Here is a 19282-nt window from a genome sequence, read left to right as displayed (position 1 = left end):
TGCAAACCACTACTGCAGAGCTCAAAGCAAGTTATAGGAGATGAGTTAGAGAGAAATACAGTCAGTAAACAGTAAAATGCAGTATAAATGTATATATGAGGCTCAGATCCTGCAGCAATTCACAAGCCTGTCACTGTTGTGAGTGATACTACCAGACTAGACTAAGGTCCCCAGAACAACTAAAATACAAGCAGAAAAAAACAGCAGAAATGTAATAAATAGGGCTCAGGTCCTACAGTAATTCACAATTCTCAGTATTGTGAGTGATACTGCAAGACTAAGGTCCCCAGATCAACTAAAATGCAAAAGTAAAAATGCAGTAGAAGTGTGGTAAATGAGGCTCTGATAATGTAGCAATTTACAATTGTCTCACTTTTGTGAGTTTTCCTACAAGACTAATGTCCCAGACCAAGTAAAATGCAAACAAAGAAATGCAGTAGAAATGTAATAAATGATGCTCAGATCCTGCAGCAATTCACAATTCTCTCACTATTTTCAGTTTTATCACAAGACTAAGCCCCTCAGATCAAGTAAAATGCAAACTGTAAAAAGCAGTAGAAATTAAATAAATGAGGCTCAGATCCTGCAGCAACACACAATTCTCCCACACTAGTGTGAGGGATACTACAAGACTAAGGTCCCAGACCAAGTTAAAAATGCAAACAGTTGAATTTTGGTTAAAACAAGGAAAAATGCAGAAAATGACAGTATACAATTCAGATTAACTCTCTGAATATTGCAGTGTACACTAGTTGAAATGGAGTTCTATGAAACAGAGGCTAACTACAGCTTTAAGAGTCTAATGAGAGTGCCTTATCAGTTTGAACTACCAGTGTCCAGCACAAATGGTACTGGGAGGGGCTTGCAAACTCTAATTTGCAGCAGGGATAAGCAGCTAAAAAGGCCACTAAATTTAAAAGCACAACAAAAATTGCATGGGTGTGTGGAAAATGTTTGTTTGTTTCTTTCTTTCTTTCGGCTTTTCCTGGTTAGGAGTCGCCACAGTGGAACTTCGGTCCGCTAAAAGTCCAAAAATCAATGCAAACCGCAATTTTTAAACTTAGAACTCTTGTAGCTGAAGAGGAATGTAAGTGAATACATTAAATAAGAAAACTGTTTCTTACCTCCTCCTACTAATTAGCTAAATGTAATTCTTATTCAGACATTGAATGCAAAATGAATGTTTCATAACTGATCTTTGTCAACTACTTTTAAGACTTCACGAAATAAATTTGTAGTAAAACAAAGTTTAAAATACAACATACTATAATATAATAAGAGCAAAACTAAAAAGTAATGGAAATATCCAAACTTTAAATGGTGAAAATCCCAAAAATCAGTACAGTCAAACTGCAGTTTTAAACTCAGAGTTCTTGCAGCTCATCTTGTATGATTCCTGTGAAGAAAGGCACTACATTCTGCATACCTGAAAAATAAGACAATCCCACTTTCTTTTTAAGGAGATTGCAATGCAGCATTTTAAAAACAAAAATGTAAATCTTGCCTTGTCTGAAAATAGAATCCCTGGGTCTGATGTTCTTCACCCTAGATTCTTAAAAATGTGTGCATACAAAATAGCCAAATCTACTTATGGAATATCTTTTAAAGATCAAGTTCAAAGATTTGACTCATCCTAGAACATGTTAGCCAATCTCCAAATCCATTCTGCCCCAAAATTTAAACAAGTAAAATTAGTTTAAGTAACTAAAATAAAAAATAAACATATTTTAGTGTGCACACAGCATGGAACTTGCGGTTTCTTTTTAACTGTATCATCAAGCCTAACGGCATGATGATGTGATTCTGTGGCATGCTTTAGTCAGAAGTTACCTGAAATTGCTGAACAGCACTATACTTAGGGGGAAAAACGTCACAAGATGAGCTACCCAGCAAAAGTAATATTTAACAAATATTTCTATTGTTGGAGCACTCGTTATGTGACACAGTATTTTATTTCTGCTGGACTCCACTGTTTTACTACAAGTGCTACACCCAGGGGGCAGAAGGCTTCTGCACCCTAGACAACATCAGCACTCCTTGCTCTTCACAGGTGTGAACCTGGAAAGGCATAATCATGAACATATCCAAACTACTTTTACAAAAGTCTTATTTTCACATAAATGTATTGTTTTATGTGAAAACAAGACTTAAACAGCCACTGCACATCACTGTTTCCGTAAGGCAGAAACAGAGTACAGATGCAGCATTACATTTCATGCCTTTGAACATGATCTTTTAACCAGCTGGTAGTTGGCAAATTAATTTTGATACTTGTTGCTAAAGGAACTGATGGCTCTTTCACTTATAACTCCACATAACTTCTGTCCATCCTGCTAGATCTGGAAAAATAAGTTAAATAAATTTATTAAGTTTAGCTCCCTGATCTTTGGCGCAGCATGGTTTCTGAAGAGAGTACTCATACTGTCATATAAAATCTTCAGTTTAGACAGAAATATACTTTCCCTCAGTGTTTTTGCAGACCTAGACAGTGTCACTGAGTCTACAATGCACTGACTTTTGGTCTAGCAAAAAAAAAAAAGGATTAGTGATGAAGTGTGCTGATAGTTTCAAAGTTATCTTGGCAACAGGACTCTGATATGCAGTGCAGAATTCTGCATTTTATCATTGCACAAGTTTAGGCGTTCAGTGCAGTATCACAATAATCTGTCCATGTCCATGGTATGTGTTCACTGTTCATCAGAAATCTTCACTAACATATCTTTGACTGTTTCCTCATCCTTTACACTGTTGATTTTGTTTTAATAATGGTACATCCTTTACTGAGGCCATCCAGAATAAAATTCATTAGGCTTTAATGTAGGTCATGGTTGGGGTTGTCATAATGGTTAAGATGTTTACCTGAAAGCTACAAGGTACAGGGTTCTTACCTTTGAGGGAAATTGGTTAAACTTAAAATGGCCCACAAGGATAGGTAACTTAGAACGTACCTATGAATCATTAGGTGGAAGAACATTTGCAATGATTCATGATGGCTGGCATTCTCTTCAGCAACTCCAAAACATGTTAATGTTTTAAGCTATTATTTGCACATTTGACTTATGTTTTGGTCCAATTTTGGCTTTATTAGTAGATGAAGTGGTAGTGCTGGAGAGGATTTCCCACAGATCTCAGCAAAAAATGAAGATGTCATGTGTGGAGACACAGAAGTTGGAGCTGGGCAGTTGGCAGACATTATACCTCTTGTTAGCAATGATGGTAACCATCAGCAAGTGATGTCACTTTGAAATTCAGACATTGTTAATAGCAGTGATGGTAACCATTAGCAAGTGATGTCACTTTGAAATTCAGATAGTGTTATTAGCAATGATAGTAACCATCGGCAAGTGTTTAGACTTTGAAATTCAGATCGTGTTAAGGCTATGAAAGCATGCAGCAGCAGATGAGAGCAGTGTTTGGGCTCCTGAATCATCATGTTAGTAATTCACATCTTTTGGGGATGATTTCAGTGAGTTTTTGTAGAAGCAGAGTAACACCATGATGTCCTTAGAGCACTAAGCTGCAAAGGTATAAAAATGGGTTGATAGAATTAACTGGCCAAAACTGTTTAATTAGATTTATATACAATAAAACTTCTTACAAAAAATGATTGTATGACCTTGGCAATAGCTAGTGCTCTAATAGCTGCACATACCATATATACCTGTTTTTTTACATTGTTTTAGCTAGTTCCATTATATTATTTACAAGACAAGGCAAGAAGGCACAATTTAGGACTGGGTAGAATATTGGAAGGAAAGATGATTTTTTTTCTTGGATCCTTTGAATTTCAGAAAACAGAAATGGCAGATGGACTGTTTTTTTTTTTTTTTTTTTAAGTATTCCTTGGGAGTAGTGAAAGTATATTGATTGCTGTTGCCATTGGCAGATATATTCATAGCTAATTAACCGACTAGCTGCTTTTACAGGTTCATAGGTAAGTACTAGGCTAGCTGCTGTTTTAGGTTCATAGGTAAGTACCAGGCTAGCTAGTGTTTTAGGTTCATAGGTACATACTAGACTAGCTGCCTTTGTGTACTGTCTTAAGCTTGCCAATTTCATTTTGTGAGAATCAAACCCTTTTGTCTGTAAGGTAAATGCCAACTCCGATTCCCCTTATGCCAATTCCCAGTCCCCCGTTGACTCCCAGATAGAAAGCATTGATATCCGAGATAAATTTCTGTACAGTTTGTGACATGGTATGAAAAAAACAATTTTTTCACAGTACTGACAACTAGGGAAGTGGATTATGATGGAAGTTAGACCATTGATGTTGGACCATAACTTCCTGGACTCTACTTGGCAACAAATGATACAGCTTCTAGCCCAAGATAAGGAATGTTAGTAATGCAGAATTCAATATAATTTATCATTCCTTGTAGTTCTTAAGGTAGTCTTCCCCACAGGAATGGAAATGTTCCCATCAGCTCAGTCAGTGATGGATTGCAGGACATCCTTCTGATTAATATGAGTACTCTCCAGCTGAGGACTTGGGCAGAAATAATGACCATCCAGAAACCTTTGAAGTGGAGGAGAAATGGAAATAACAAGAAGACATAGGGTGGTGGTACTGTGGTCGCATGTTGCTTGAGGTGAGTATGTTCACAGATGAAATTACATGGGCCACATGAGTTGTCATGCAGAATGGTGGTTTGTTCTTTTGAGGCCTCTACTTTAATAAATAGTATTCTGAGCTTGGGTGTGAACTTTTATAGGTCTTTCTGTTTCTTTCTGGTTGCTTAAGGATAGTAGTTTGCACTTGCCAGTTTGGCTTAAAAATTGTATTAAGATTATAATTAAGCATGTTGGCTGCTAGTGAAGGGGGCATACTACAGTAGATATAACCTGATATGGGCATTTGTAAGTTTGACCATAAGGTGAAAGCTATAGTAATGCATTTTGATTGTGCTGCGGTAGGGATGCTTCAGTAGCTGGATTGAAAGAGTCATTTAGTTAGATCACTGAAGTTTGACATCATGTTCAAACAGTGTTGACCAGTTACATAGAAGTGTTGATTACAGACATTTTACATAGGCTTTAGTTCTATATTATTCGGGAGTATATGTGGGGAATAGACATGGATCACTCCTTTTTTTTCTTTCATATTGTTATTGAACAATATACTGTGCAAATATCTGCCTGTGATCAAAGGGGAGGGTATTTTATATTTATTAACTTGATATATTGTCAACTGTAGGGTAAGCAGGGTGATGGGAACAGCATAAAGGGTTTTACAGTACTGAAAATATGCCTGGTACTGGTAATATGGGGCCCTGTGTTGGTAGTTAATTACTGTAATAATATTAATTAGGAAGGATTTGAGGTTAAATGTTCTCTGCAACAGGAGATGGTTGTGAAAGTAAATATGTACATTTTGAAGGATGGATTGAATGGTCAGCCATTAGTCCACAATGGCAAACATCATTGTTTTAGGGTGAATTGATCAAAATACATATGATATATGCTTGAGGTTATATGATTATTTAGAATAGGTTGTTGTCTTTCGGTTTTTCCCGATTAGGGGTCGCCACAGTGGAACTCCGGTCCGCTAATGATTGGCAGTAGATTTTTTTATTTAGAATAGGTAAGAAGGGAAAAGACAAAATATTATGTGTACTGGAAAATTGATAATGATTTTTTTTGTGTATTTTGACATATAAATTGGCTAAAACAATGTAAAGACAGGCATATATGGTACATGTAACTATTACAGCACTGGCTATTGCCAAGGTCATACAATCCTTTTTGTAAGTAGTTTTATTGATATTAATCAGCTATTGTTTACTTTTTGTTTGTTCTGATAATAAAGTAAATGATTGGTTTAAAGAAAAAACATCATATATATACATACAAATATTTTAAGCATGGGCATTAATGCCCTTCTAACCTGCCAATAAACTAAAACACTTGTTCCCATAATACGTGTCCAGGCTGTTATCAAAAATATCTAAACTTAGTACTTGCTTTAATGTAATTTGGTAGTCTGTTCAGTGCATCAGCTGCTCTCTCAGAGAGCCAATTAGTACACTTCTCATTCCAAAAGAATCTTCTGCATAGGTTGTCTGATGATTCCCTAGTACTTTTTGATAAACCCAAACATTCCCAGAGATAGTTGTTTCTAAATGCCCTATATACCTGAATAAGATCTCCTCTTAGATTACCTGTAAGAGGCACTGTACAAGTTCAGATATTTTAGTCTTTCATAATAACTTAAATTTTCATATTCGTGGATGCCCTTGGTATATTTCTGCTCTACTCTTTCTAGTTCACCCATGCTTGTTTTCTAAAAAGGTTTTCATATTGTTATTCCATACTCAAGTTCGAGTCGGATGTAACTAACAAACAATGACTTCATCATTTTTGATTTCCTAGACTTTATAAATCTTTTTATACAACCCATAGTTCTATAACTATCATTAACCAGGTGGTTGATATGATTAGGAAAAACTCAAAGCTGAATCTACCCATATACCCAAGTCCTTAAATGAATCTACAGTTTCAATCACCGTGAGCTGTATTAAATATTTACCTTTCAATTTATGTCTCCCAAATCTCATATACTTTTGATGTATTTATCAGCATATTATTTATATGTGCCCAAATGGTCAGTTTATCAAGTTCTTTTGCAGACATGCCCTACCTGTAACACATGTAATAAGCTTACCTTTACCTCTCTTATGTGCTTTAAGCAGGTGCAGTGTTAAGCAGCAGCTTAGGTATAGTGAAAAAGAAATAATATATTTGATACGTGGCACATACTGGTTCTGAGAATTAAATTCTTGAGAAGGAGTACGTACTAGAAAATATATGACAATTTGTTTTGGTCCTTTGTTTTTCATCAGAATTAAAATGAATAATCTGTTGTCAGAGATAACCAAGCAAACTGAGGCATACTATAAAATGTGTGAGCCTTAGTCTGCAAGCCAGAGAGGTATTAGGCAAAGAAGAAGAATTTGTAACTGGAGTACAATGTCCTATTTGTAAAATTGCTGACACCGATAATTGAACATTTTTATAAATCAGATGCCCAAGACGAGAACACCGAAACTTCAGTTACACAACGACCACATAGCTGACAAGTTTTCTATGGTGAGTAACCACTGAGCCAACAAAGGGTAATGTACCCTTTTCCCTACTGTAGTGCAATCCCAGAGTTTGTAGGGTGTGGGGTGTGTAGCCTCCTACCTGGGTGGGCTATAGATGGAGTGATGTATTGTCCATTAGTTGTTGACCCAGTCATTACTTGCTATGGGAAACCTGGTAATCTTTTCTGTTATGTGCAATTTCATGCTTGTGAAGTAACCAGCACAAACAACATTCCAAGCAACTACTGAACAGAATAAAACATAGAACGTTGACAGTCCCAGTGTCTGGAGACGAAACTCACCAAAAAAACGGCAATTCAGCAGCTGAAAAGTGTGTACGAAAGCCAGTGGAACAAATGAAACAAATGCCTTCAAAAACCAGCGATATCCACAGCCAAACTCTCAGCAGTTGAAGAAACTTTTTTGAAAGCCAGTGAAACAGATAAAACAAATGAAACAAATGTCTTCAAAAACCAACGGTATCCTCAGCCAAACTGTAATTTTATTGAACAAAACACAGAATAATCCAAAAGGTTAAGCGCTTTCACTTGCTAAATGGCAAGCTTCTTCAGAACAAGTTGAAACAAACCTCTCAGCAGTTAAATAAACATTTTGGCGCCAAAATTCAAAATACACAATGCTTCATATTAAAGGTATATGATACCTAAAAATACACATAGTGCAAAACCTATTATTATGAAACCTATTATTATAAAAATCCTATCTATGTTAATCACTATGTGAACAAATACTTGTCACAATATTTTTATACACAGGAAGATTTAGGACTAAATATATGTTTTGGTTATTGTGTTGTTGTTTAGTTTTTTATAGTTTTTATAGGACAGTTTGGACGGATATGTAATAATTTGTTCTGTATTACCTAGGCATTATACATATAAATATTTAATACTAAAATATTTTTAAGGTTTAGATTTATATTTTATAATATATATCATATATCATATTTGTTCACATAGTGATTAGCATAGATAGGATTTTTATAATAATAGGTTTTGCTCTATGTGTATTTTTAGGTGTCATATACCTTTAATATGAAGCATTGTGTATTTTGAATTTTGGCGCCAAAAAGTTTAACTGCTGAGAGGTTTGTTTCAACTTGTTCTGAAGAAGCTTGCCATTTAGCAAGTGAAAGCGCTTAACCTTTTGGATTATTCTGTGTTTCGTTCAATAAAATTACAGTTTGGCTGAGGATACCGTTGGTTTTTGAAGACATTTGTTTCATTTGTTTTATCTGTTCCACTGGCTTTCAAAAAAGTTTATTCAACTGCTGAGAGTTTGGCTGTGGATATCGCTGGTTTTTGAAGGCATTTGTTTAATTTGTTCCACTGGCTTTCGTACACACTTTTCAGCTGCTGAATTGCCGTTTTTTTGGTGAGTTTCGTCTCAAGACACTGGGACTGTCAACATTCTATGTTTTATTCTGTTCAGTAGATGCTTGTGAAGTAGACCCACATATATATCTTGCTGACAAATGTGTTTCTGTCAAGTACCTCCTACTGTAACCATGCAAGAACATACCTCAAATAAATGATAATTTCTTCTCATTCCTGGTCCCATCTCTCTGGTATATTCTGTACTGTGTGGAGTGAATTAGGTCACTGAGCTAAATAAATTTAGGAGCAGGCCACAGCAGCAGTATTTATTTACTCAAATAATTAAATGTTACTGTGGAATGTCTAAAAACAAGTGAACGTTTTCTGCTAATTTATTCAAACTACTATTCTACTGGTTGACATCGTACAGTATAATGGTGTTCACCTGAATAATGGATTTCACTTGCTTAATTCATTATGAATTTGATTAAACCTTTCTAACTTTGGTTTACGTGTGTGTGTGTGTGTGTGTGTGTGTGTGTGAGAGAGTGTTGAATACTGAGGATTCTCACCTGTTTGTGTTTGTTCTCGATAAACTGTGCCTGTCATTTGCTTTATGTCCATGTCATGGTCGTGCAGGGTCTTTTGGGTGTGGCCACTTGCCCTGGTGTCAAAATGATAAATACAGGTAAGATGAACCATATCTATATAGTGTCACTAAACAGAGACAAAGACATTTCAGGCATGAAAAGCAAACATGGACCAAAGAGGATAGGTAGGTAGGAGACAGTGTTTTCAAGGTACATGGCTTTGAAAGAAAGTGGTGCAAGTAATAGAGATATGGGGGGTGCAGTATACTCAAGAAACAGGATTCGTTACTGTGATTCATTGTAGAGGACACAGGGAGAAGGGAGGAATAAGTTAATTTGTATTGGTTCTGAGACAAGAAGAGGTGGCTAGGACAATCTGGGAAATAGCAGAAATATACATTTGACTAGGTCCTGCTTAGGTGCCTGTAGAAAATAAAGTGAAAGACTTTTAATGAGAATTACGAGATGAAAGAAGAGAGCAGTGAGCGTCAGCACTTGACAGTACCCTCTTCATGTTCAGTGAGGGAGCAGAAAGTGAAAGAAGGGCAGCTTCAACAGACGTTGCGAGCACTGCCCATGGAAGGGACGTAGGAGAAGCATGGTACAGCATTACACTGTGCTTGAATAATGCAGGTTCTAACCTTAACTAGGCTGTCTAGCAGCTTACATCTTGCCTCCTGTAGTCTAAACCACAGGTCAGCTTGCTGTAAATCATAAGGAAGTTCTGTAGTGCACCAAAGTGTTCACAAGCTTTAGATGGACAGGTAATTTTGTTAGATGTTGATAACTTTATAAAACTGTAAAGAACTGAAATTAAAAGTCAGGCGATCTTCATTAAGTAAAAGGCTCTTGCTACCTCTCAAGAGTTTCCTAGCCTCCACTGTAGAAATTATGTTATGCATAAACTCAAGAATACTAACTTTTCTTAGCAGGATATTATCTTGAATGTATAAATCCATTCCCATTTACGTAGCCTATAATTGATATGGCACAGTTGTAACATTAGTAGCTGTCATCATTAAAATGACACAAACCCCAGCCACATTTAGCATTGTATCTATGAATTCATTCAGTATGTAGAATTTGTTTAATGGAACATTCCCTGAATGTCATTGGCAATTGAACTTGGAATCCACAGCTGAGGGCACATCTTTATATGTTCTGTAAAATAATATTTCAAATGGTATATGGATATATATTATTGCTATCAACAAAATACATGACAGGACTCTTTATTTATTTTTTGGGGGGAGAGTTAAAGCAAAGGCTATTTATAATGGCCTGTCATACTGGCATAAAGCTAGTCTAAGTATGTTTGCAGAACTTGCTGGTCATAAATAGATGTAACCACTGTCCTCATCGTGCAATGATCAAGAAACACAGCATATTTCCACTGACTGACTGTACAGATATCTTGCACTAAAAGGAGACCTCTGCATAACCGCATGGGTGACTCTTTGCGGTTCAGACAACATATTTATTCTGACTCTGAAGGATATGGTAAACTGCTATTCTGCAATGCGAAAATGCTTGATGGTAGTGACATTAAGGTGTTGCAGAATGCAGATCTTCCAAAGTACTAGTGTGTGCAATACCATGACAGCTTTTGCCTGATCCTAGTACAAGAAATCAACAGGAAAACCCGCTCATATAATACTCAGTTCCATACTAACATCAGTCATGTGTTATCAGTTAGACAAGATCTAGAATTAATTCGACCGGGATATTTAGTGTTAGATTTAAGATAAATGTACAATAGTATACATTTTTTAATGTGACTAGCTTAAAGTATTCCGCCCCCCCCCCCCCCCAATAAAAAAAAAAACTAAGGCTAATGAGTCTAAAATTAGAGACTGATTTTTATCAAACGCTTTGATTTGTTTATATATTCCTACAACAGATAAAACTGGTAAAAATTCTTCTATAGGTTTCCTAATAAGATTACCTGGAATAAAGACCATGTCTGTGTTACAGTCAAGCTTAATACTCTCTGAATATGTGCCTTCACTAAGGCTGCATTAGAATTATTTAAATCCCAGTGAAATCTGCGGTCAGCCAATTTGGCTGATGTAAACAATAGTGAAAAGCATTCACTAAAACTTAGAGGCCAAGACAATACTACAGGTGTCAGGTACATCAGTGATATTTAAAACAAGCTTGTCCTTAGATAGTTCACTTTACCTATATGTGTAAAAGGTCCTTGAGAGTGAGATGCATATTTTTAGCTGCTTTCACTTTGTGGTGAATCTGACTCTGCCTAACGTCTGAAGCTGTCTGTGCTGGCAATACAGCACAGTGTAATAGTGAACTGTGGACAAAATCAGTAGGATGTTGATTTGCCTGGCAAATGGGTAGCAGACACAAGGGAAGCATATGTCACACTTCCACTGTATGTGATACTGCATATGTCACACTTCCACTGTATGTGATACTGCATATGTCATACTTCCACTGTATATGATACTGCATATTATAATGCATATGTCACACTTCCACTGTATATGATACTGCACATGTCACACTTCCACTGCATATGATACTGCATATCTCACACTTCCACTGTATGTGAAACTGCATGTCACACTTCCACTGTATGTGATACTGCATATGTCATACTTCCACTGTATATGATACTGCATATTATAATGCATATGTCACACTTCCACTGTATATGATACTGCACATGTCACACTTCCACTGCATATGATACTGCATATCTCACACTTCCACTGTATGTGAAACTGCATGTCACACCTCCACTGTATGTGATACTGCATATGTCACACTTCCACTGTATGTGATACTGCATATGTCATACTTCCACTGTATATGATACTGCATATTATAATGCATATGTCACACTTCCACTGTATATGATACTGCACATGTCACACTTCCACTGCATATGATACTGCATATCTCACACTTCCACTGTATGTGAAACTGCATATGTCACACTTCCACTGTGTATGATACTGCATATCTCACACTTCCACTGTATGTGATACTGCATATATTACACGTCCACTGTATGTGATACTGCATATGTCATACTTCCAGTGTATATGATACTGCATATCTCACACTTCAACTGTATGTGATACTGCATATTTCATACTTCCACTGTATGTGATACTGCATATTTCATACTTTCTCTGTATATGATAATGCATATGTCACACTTCCACTGTATGTGATAATGCATATCTCACACTTCCACTGTATGTGATAATGCATACGTCATACTTCCACTGTATTTGATACTGCATACGTCATACTTTCACTGTATATGATTCTGCATAAGTCACACTTCCACTGTGTATGATGCTGCATATGTCACACTTCCACTGTATATGATGCTGCATATGTCATACTTTAACTGTATATGATTCTGCATAAGTCACACTTCCACTGTGTATGATACTGCATATGCCACACTTCCACTGTATATGATACTGCATATGTCATAATTCCACTGTGCATGATACTGCATATGCCATACTTCCACTGTATGTGATACTGCTGAGGCCTTGCCTGGAGTACATATTGCAGCTCTAGAAGCCTTACAGGGAACAGGACTTCAGTCTGTTGGATAATTTGTGCAGGAGATGGAGGCTGTAGTTGGAGGAAAGGCTGAAGGCACCAGGAATGTCTTCTTGGATGGAAAACTGAGACTGAGCATGATTTAGTCTCACCATACCATCAGTGGGTTGGGAGTATTTAGGGTATGGACTCAAAAGGAAAGAACACAGAGAGGAAAGGCATATGCGTGGATCAGTAACTGGAATATAAAAGACTTATCATGGGACTCTGAAGTGACTTGCCAGAGAGTAATGACATACAAATCCATTGAGGAATTCAAAGGAAACTTTGGGATAAAGAATGAGAGAAATAAGCTAGACAGCCTGATAAGTGGTAATGTTCTTCTATTGTCTTTTTGAATATGTCATTATTTCTTCCCACTAAACCAAAATCCAGCAGTCAACATGTACATTTTTTGTAACTAGTTTTAAAGTAAACTTTTAAAAATATGTAAGTTCATTACCTTTTAGAACCTTCACTAGTCCATATTTTCATTTGTACACTTTAAAAGACTTATTTAGTTTAATGCTAGTATATTTTAATCATAACAGTAATTATATAAAAAAGCATAGTACTTTATCATGAGTAAGGTGATGGGGACTGAAAATGGGAAGAAAATCTGTAATATTGACTACTTGTATGAAACATATTTCACTGTTTTCTGTTTAGGTGATTTCCTTGAAGAAGATGAAGAGTTCTTAGATGTCAGAGGTCATACTGTTAAAAGAGTGGACTCTGTTTCTTTGGTTCATGGAGCACGCCGAATCAATGATCTAATCATTGGAGTGAAGGACCCAAGAAGTAATGATTCCGCTGCTTTCTCAGTTGCCTAGTGATATATTTAACTGTGCATTCATTTCATGAAAAATCTGGGGGAAAAAGATGACACTGAAGTACTCATAAAAAGCACTCCTGTATAATGCCACCAAGAATAAAAAAAGTATTTGCTGTACCTGTTGCAGATACCCAAATATGTACACTTTCCACCTCTGCTTCCCCCCAAAGAAATAAACACCACTTTCAGAGCGTGACATATGAGGATGTACCAATCACATCATGTCGGAGGGCAGATTTTATAGAGGTGGAAGTTACTTTAACAAATATTAATTAAATTAGACATATTTAAGTAATACAGACAAAACTAGGATAATGGAAAAAAGTAAGTGCAGAGGAAATTGTGGAGTTCTAAGATAAACACTGGCATGTTTAATACTGAATCTGGCTGGTATAATGAATGGTAAATTGAATGTTAACAGAGCTTTGTGTTGAGCTTTAGTTTGGTATTTAAATGTTTTCCTCTGCAAACAATGTTTAAATGTTTTTATAGATTTTTTTTTAATTTATTATCTGTATGCAGTTTTAATTTTTGGCCATTCATGTTTGTCTGTTCCGCCAACAGTAACACTTGTATTAACACCATTACAGTTCACGGTGGACCTCAGACAAGCTTAGTATAAAACTTTTAACAAAACTGAACATAATGCTGCTTGCCTTAACAGTTTTTTGCCAAGAAAGAATAATTACCATACGTACTCTGTAATATACTTATATTTCAAATCCTTTAAATATTATTACTGTTACATATTTCATAAGTATCTTGTTCACAGTAACAATTTATTCTTAACCTAGTTCTTTAGAAAATCATCACAGTGGTACAGTCAATGTGAAATAAAAGTTATTGTTATTTTGCTATCCAATGTACTATTTTTGAGGTCTGTGTGTCCTTTTTGCATTGCCTTGATTCATACTGCACGGACAAAGCTGATCGAAGTCCTATGAATGTGACTTCTGCTGGTTTTGTGGGGGTGCCAAATCTGTGTTACTCACTGAAGTACAGATGTCCTCATATGTGTATTATGTAATGTAATGGGTGAGAGAGATCCAAGTCTGTCATAACCCTGAGCTGTCAAAAAGGTAGCACTGTGACATACTAAATCCAGAATATTTCTAAATGTCAGAGACCCAGAAGTCTGCTTGTGAAAATACTTTGTCAAGCATCCCAAAAAATTCTAAATATGAGCAGTGCAACTACTGGCAGAGCATCTGAAACATGTTGATTAGCTGTCCTTTGAAAATCATCTCAGGAACAGTTAACTAGGGATCCAGAACTGATAAGTCAGACATCAGTTCTGTATGGTATTTATCTAAGGGTCAAAAATTCTGTCAAGAACCTCTGTCTGCTCCCAGGTTTCCTGAAACTTGTTACTGCCCTGCCTAATAGCCCGGCTTCTGTCCAAGTCATTTTGCACTCTAAATAAACATTTATTCCCATATGTGACCCCTTTAGCTAACTCAGTTTCTCAGATTGTTTTCTACACAACTCAAGATGCCTTTTCCATATTCTCTTAATATACCATTCCCTCTGGCCCCAAGGCCCTCATCCCTCTATAAGCTGACTTCTTTTTTCCTCTACACACACCCTACATGTGTCTACTATTCAAGACCAAATCATTGCTTTTGTTACACTTGTCCAGTCTCTGACTGCCATCTTCACTCCTAATGTGATCTATCTCCGTGGTTACCCACCTTAAAGTTCCAGAAAACTATTCTCTCCATCCTCCTAGTTAGGAAAAGGATCCAAGAACATTCTGTAACACCAATCACATAGACAGAACCTCCACAAAGTAGTTTGTTACCAATTTAAAACATTCTTAAAATCTGGTCACAAAAATAATGCCTCCATTAGAGTAAGTACTGTGGCAAGAAACATTTTAAAGATAAGTTAACAAAACATCACTTACATGTAGAAGGTACTTCTTTAAGGATTCCAAACAATGTTAATGAAGTAGATTCACAAAGCACTTGGGCAAGTTTGTCACAGGAATGTCTGCCACATGGAGTTAAGTACTTAACAAAGGACCAAAACTATTATGGGCACCACTTAAATATTATAACCACAATGTGCATTTGGTATGATGTTCTGGAAATTAAAATTCCAAAATATAGTATTTAAGGCCAAATCTTTATATTGAGTTAAGAATAACTGACAGGCATTCTTTCTCGACTTCATGCAGGGGACATGTTGCTTCTTGCACTCCTACGTTATTATTCTTAGGCCTGAGTTGAACCAACCTAGTTATAATAATTAACTCCGAACTTCTGAAAGTTCAGTGTTGGAATTCTGTGTTTGAAATTGTGTGACTTGAGTAAGTGCAAATCCCCAAAGATGCACCAGGTTAGCCATCAGAAGCTCTGCTAAACAACAGTTTCCCAAACAGTAGTTTGGTGAATTCTCTAGAAAGGTTCTCAGTGTCATTCCAAACACCCATTACACAGCAGTCATCCACATCATGTGTCATACAAAGACCATAAATGTTTTTGTAACAGTGTGCCTAATATTACAGGATATGCCCAGTGACAGTGGAGGGGAGTGGAATCTCATTGGATCCCTGGACTCCTTGTCATCCTTTTATTAAGATAATTAAGTTCGGGTGCCATTGTGATCCTTATCACACACCAGCTGCATGGTATAACATATGGACACTCATTAATCCCATTCCACCTCACATCATCATAGTGCATTTACTGTGGGTCTTGAAGCTGTGAATAAAAAATGGTACACACTTGATTAGGTTAAAAAAGCTGTGATTAAAACGTTTTGCACACTTGATTAAATTAAAATCAGCACATAACACACATCTACATTTGTGAAACAGCACTGCGTCACTTACCTTTCAGGCTGCAGAAACAGCAGCAAGTACAAATAATTAATTAAACTAGGTGTGCCTCTGCTGCTTCCAGGTAATCTGTCCTCTTCAATATTTTTAAATCCTAATAGAACCATCTTAAAGTCTTTGTCACACACTTTGCTCTCCAATAAAGATTTAAAAAAAGTAAGTTAATATCAACAGTAAACATTACATTTTTCTTGATATTAAACAAATAACTTTTATTAAATGTTTTGACCTGATTAAGAAAATCACAAGAGTCTCGAATAAAATATTCCATTTTCTGGACTATAGGATTCAAATAACTAATGAAATACCCTCAGTAACAGAGTGGGGGGATGAAACAATCTGTCTAAAAGGGGGAGAAAAGGATCTTTATGAATTTTAGGGATCCCAAAAAGGGTCCCTACCCTGGGTTCTTCAATAATCATAAATTCATATGTTTCAAAGTTGATATATCCATCCATAAATAATTCATAAAGATGTGTCCAAATGTAATGAAAACTACTGTTAACAAAAAATCTATTAACAGGCAAATAATCATCCTTATTATCCAACATTTTTTCCATATCAGTGTATTTTGCTTGTTCTAATATGACCAACCCCCACCCTTGTCGGCTTTCATGAACCTTAGGTGTTTAAAATTATGCTAACATTGTCCTTGGTCGGTGGGAACAAGTGATTTTGAAACCTCTTTTTTTTCCCACTTTAAGGTGTTTTTATGCCCGTTATATAGACAATTTTTTTTGTGGTGGAAGGTGGACAGGACGACGTTTATGACTTTGTTAAGAACATTAATGAAAGTTCAGAATTTTTTAAATTTACTTTGGGGTGAAGGTAAACTTTTTAGATGTTACATTAACCTGGAATATGTCTAAGGGGAAGTTTGTTAGTGAAGTTTATAGAAAGGATAGTTTTGTTAATGGTACCTTCACTATTCAAGCAATCATCCAAAATTTATGAAAAATAATATTCCCAAAGGGCAGTTTATTTGAGCTTCTCTGATGTCTTCTGAAGATATTTTTAATAAAGAAGTGGATCTCATCAAAAACATGTTTTTGAGAAGGGGATACAATAAGGACATGTTAGATAAGAAGGTGATTTTTGTTATTGGTAAACCTCATTCTGCCGATACAGTGGGTTTTTTCTTTTCTTTTATATCTGGTCCTTTTTTGCGACTATTAGATAGGTATGTATATGTGTGTGGGTGTATTTTTCCCTCCCATCCACCCTGTGTCATTCTGTCTGTCTGTCTCTGTGTCCCCACCCATCACCAGGTCTGCATCTCCTCCTTCCTCCCTTCCCTAGACATTTGAGTGAGCTGGGGCCAGCTTGGATCTTAAGAGTGTTCTAAGAGGTAGTGCTGGCAGCAGATTCTGTTACTGAGGAGGATTATGTTCTATCCTTATTTCCCCACACTGAACCCTGTGTTCATCGGCACAGCTGGGGACCTCTTCCTCTTTGGAACATGCCTCTTTTCAGGGAGCATTTCCAACAAACACTCATCCCTCCCTGCCAGCACCTTAGATGCCTAAACCACAGTTAGTGCTACTCCCATCTGTAGACCACACCTCCCTTCAGGAAGCATTTCTGACAAATTTTCATCCATCCCCACCCAAGCGGTTAAGTGAGCCTGGGTTGCCTGGGCTGTAGTTAGGTCTTTACCCCTCTACACCACAGTGCTGGCTCATCCATTTTGTGTGCTGCTCTCTGTCATGCAAGTGCCATCATCAGTAAATTATCAGTTAAAATTGATTTTTTTTTCTGATAGCCAGATACCATCAGCTTGCATTTTAACATTTCCCTCATCTTACAAGGGTACACTGTTCTATATATCTGGTACAACTTCTACGCTGGATTAAAGAATGTTCTATTATGAAGAACAATACTGCACCAAGATCACAGGGATTCCTTCCTCTCTACTCTCGTAGTTTCTGAGAATTTAAAAGCAACTGATAAAGGATATATGCCTTCTGATTATCCTGTGTTATGAAAGATGACCTTAATTCAAATCCGTATGTCACGACAGAGATTTTTTTTCAATCTGTATTGTGCACAATCAGCAGTAGCCAGTGTCTCATTACTTGGATGTTGCCCTATGTCTTCTGTTCTCCTAGGATGCCATCTTCTCTTGTTGGCTCAGCCAACTGTGCACCATTCTGACTTTGGTCTTTTGTGTCATTTATTATAAAAATTAGGTTCTTCTTCATACATTTTTTTCTTCATTAAGGCTTAATGTTTGTTTATCATGCAGCATTTCGCACTTCCCAAAATTCATTTTGTAGCCATCTTCCTTCCTCATAGAGGGGCACTACATTATTGCTATATTTATTTGATTGAAGCAGCGATATGCTGCCATTTACAGCACATCTTCCTGTTGCAGCCTACCAGTTCTCATGACCTTCTCTTCCATTTGATTGATTTACATTCAGTAGTTTAATCTCCTGAGCTTGATTCAAACTTAAGTGAGGATGCTTTTCTCTGCGGTCATGTTGCTCACTTCTTTGTAGAGAAAGGTTTTTTTGTTTCCTCACTTGTCAGTGAATTCTTGGTGGCCTAAGGTCAGTGCACCTTGAAGACAAAGCAAGGCTGGTGTTATATTACCTGTCAGTGATCACTCTTTCTCCAAGGATATATGACTTTGGAGTGAGAATAATAAAGAAAAAGGTAAGTGGAGTAAACCTGGAGTGGAGGTTGGCTTACTTCCTGCAGCTTTTTCATGCTAGTTTATAAACCAATGTGTTAGAGTATGTCATTACGGGGACTGTGTGTACACAAAATGTGATTTACAAGCATTTGTATGTCATTATTGAGACTGCATGTACACAAGCTGTGATTTACAAGCATTTGTATGTCATTATGGAGACTGCATGTACACAAGCTGTGATTTACAAGCATTTGTATGTCATTATGGAGACTGCATGTACACAAGCTGTGATTTACAAGCATTTGTGACTTAGCTTACATAATGAAAGCTCAGATGTCTCAAACGGATATAATCCATCCTGTTTAATTACTTTTTT

General features: G+C 36.6%; 1 protein-coding gene across 1 annotated transcript in view; it reads left to right on the top strand.

Annotated features, from left to right (window-relative positions):
- GGT7 (gamma-glutamyltransferase 7) overlaps positions 1 to 14292 on the top strand; it is a 590994-nt gene extending 576702 nt beyond the window's left edge. The window contains exon 15 of the mRNA XM_044090287.1: positions 13261 to 14292. Within this exon, the coding sequence (XP_043946222.1) occupies positions 13261 to 13424 (164 nt within the window). The 3' untranslated portion in view covers positions 13425 to 14292. The remainder of the gene's footprint in view (positions 1 to 13260) is intronic.
- Positions 14293 to 19282: the final 4990 nt, after the last annotated feature.

This window comes from Protopterus annectens, chromosome 12.part0 (genome assembly GCF_019279795.1).
Source record: "Protopterus annectens isolate FY-2018-M chromosome 12.part0, PAN1.0, whole genome shotgun sequence".
Classification (NCBI taxonomy): Eukaryota; Metazoa; Chordata; order Ceratodontiformes; family Protopteridae; genus Protopterus; species Protopterus annectens.
The sequence above is the reverse complement of the archived record's forward strand: the minus strand, read 5'-3'. Positions and strand labels throughout refer to the sequence as shown.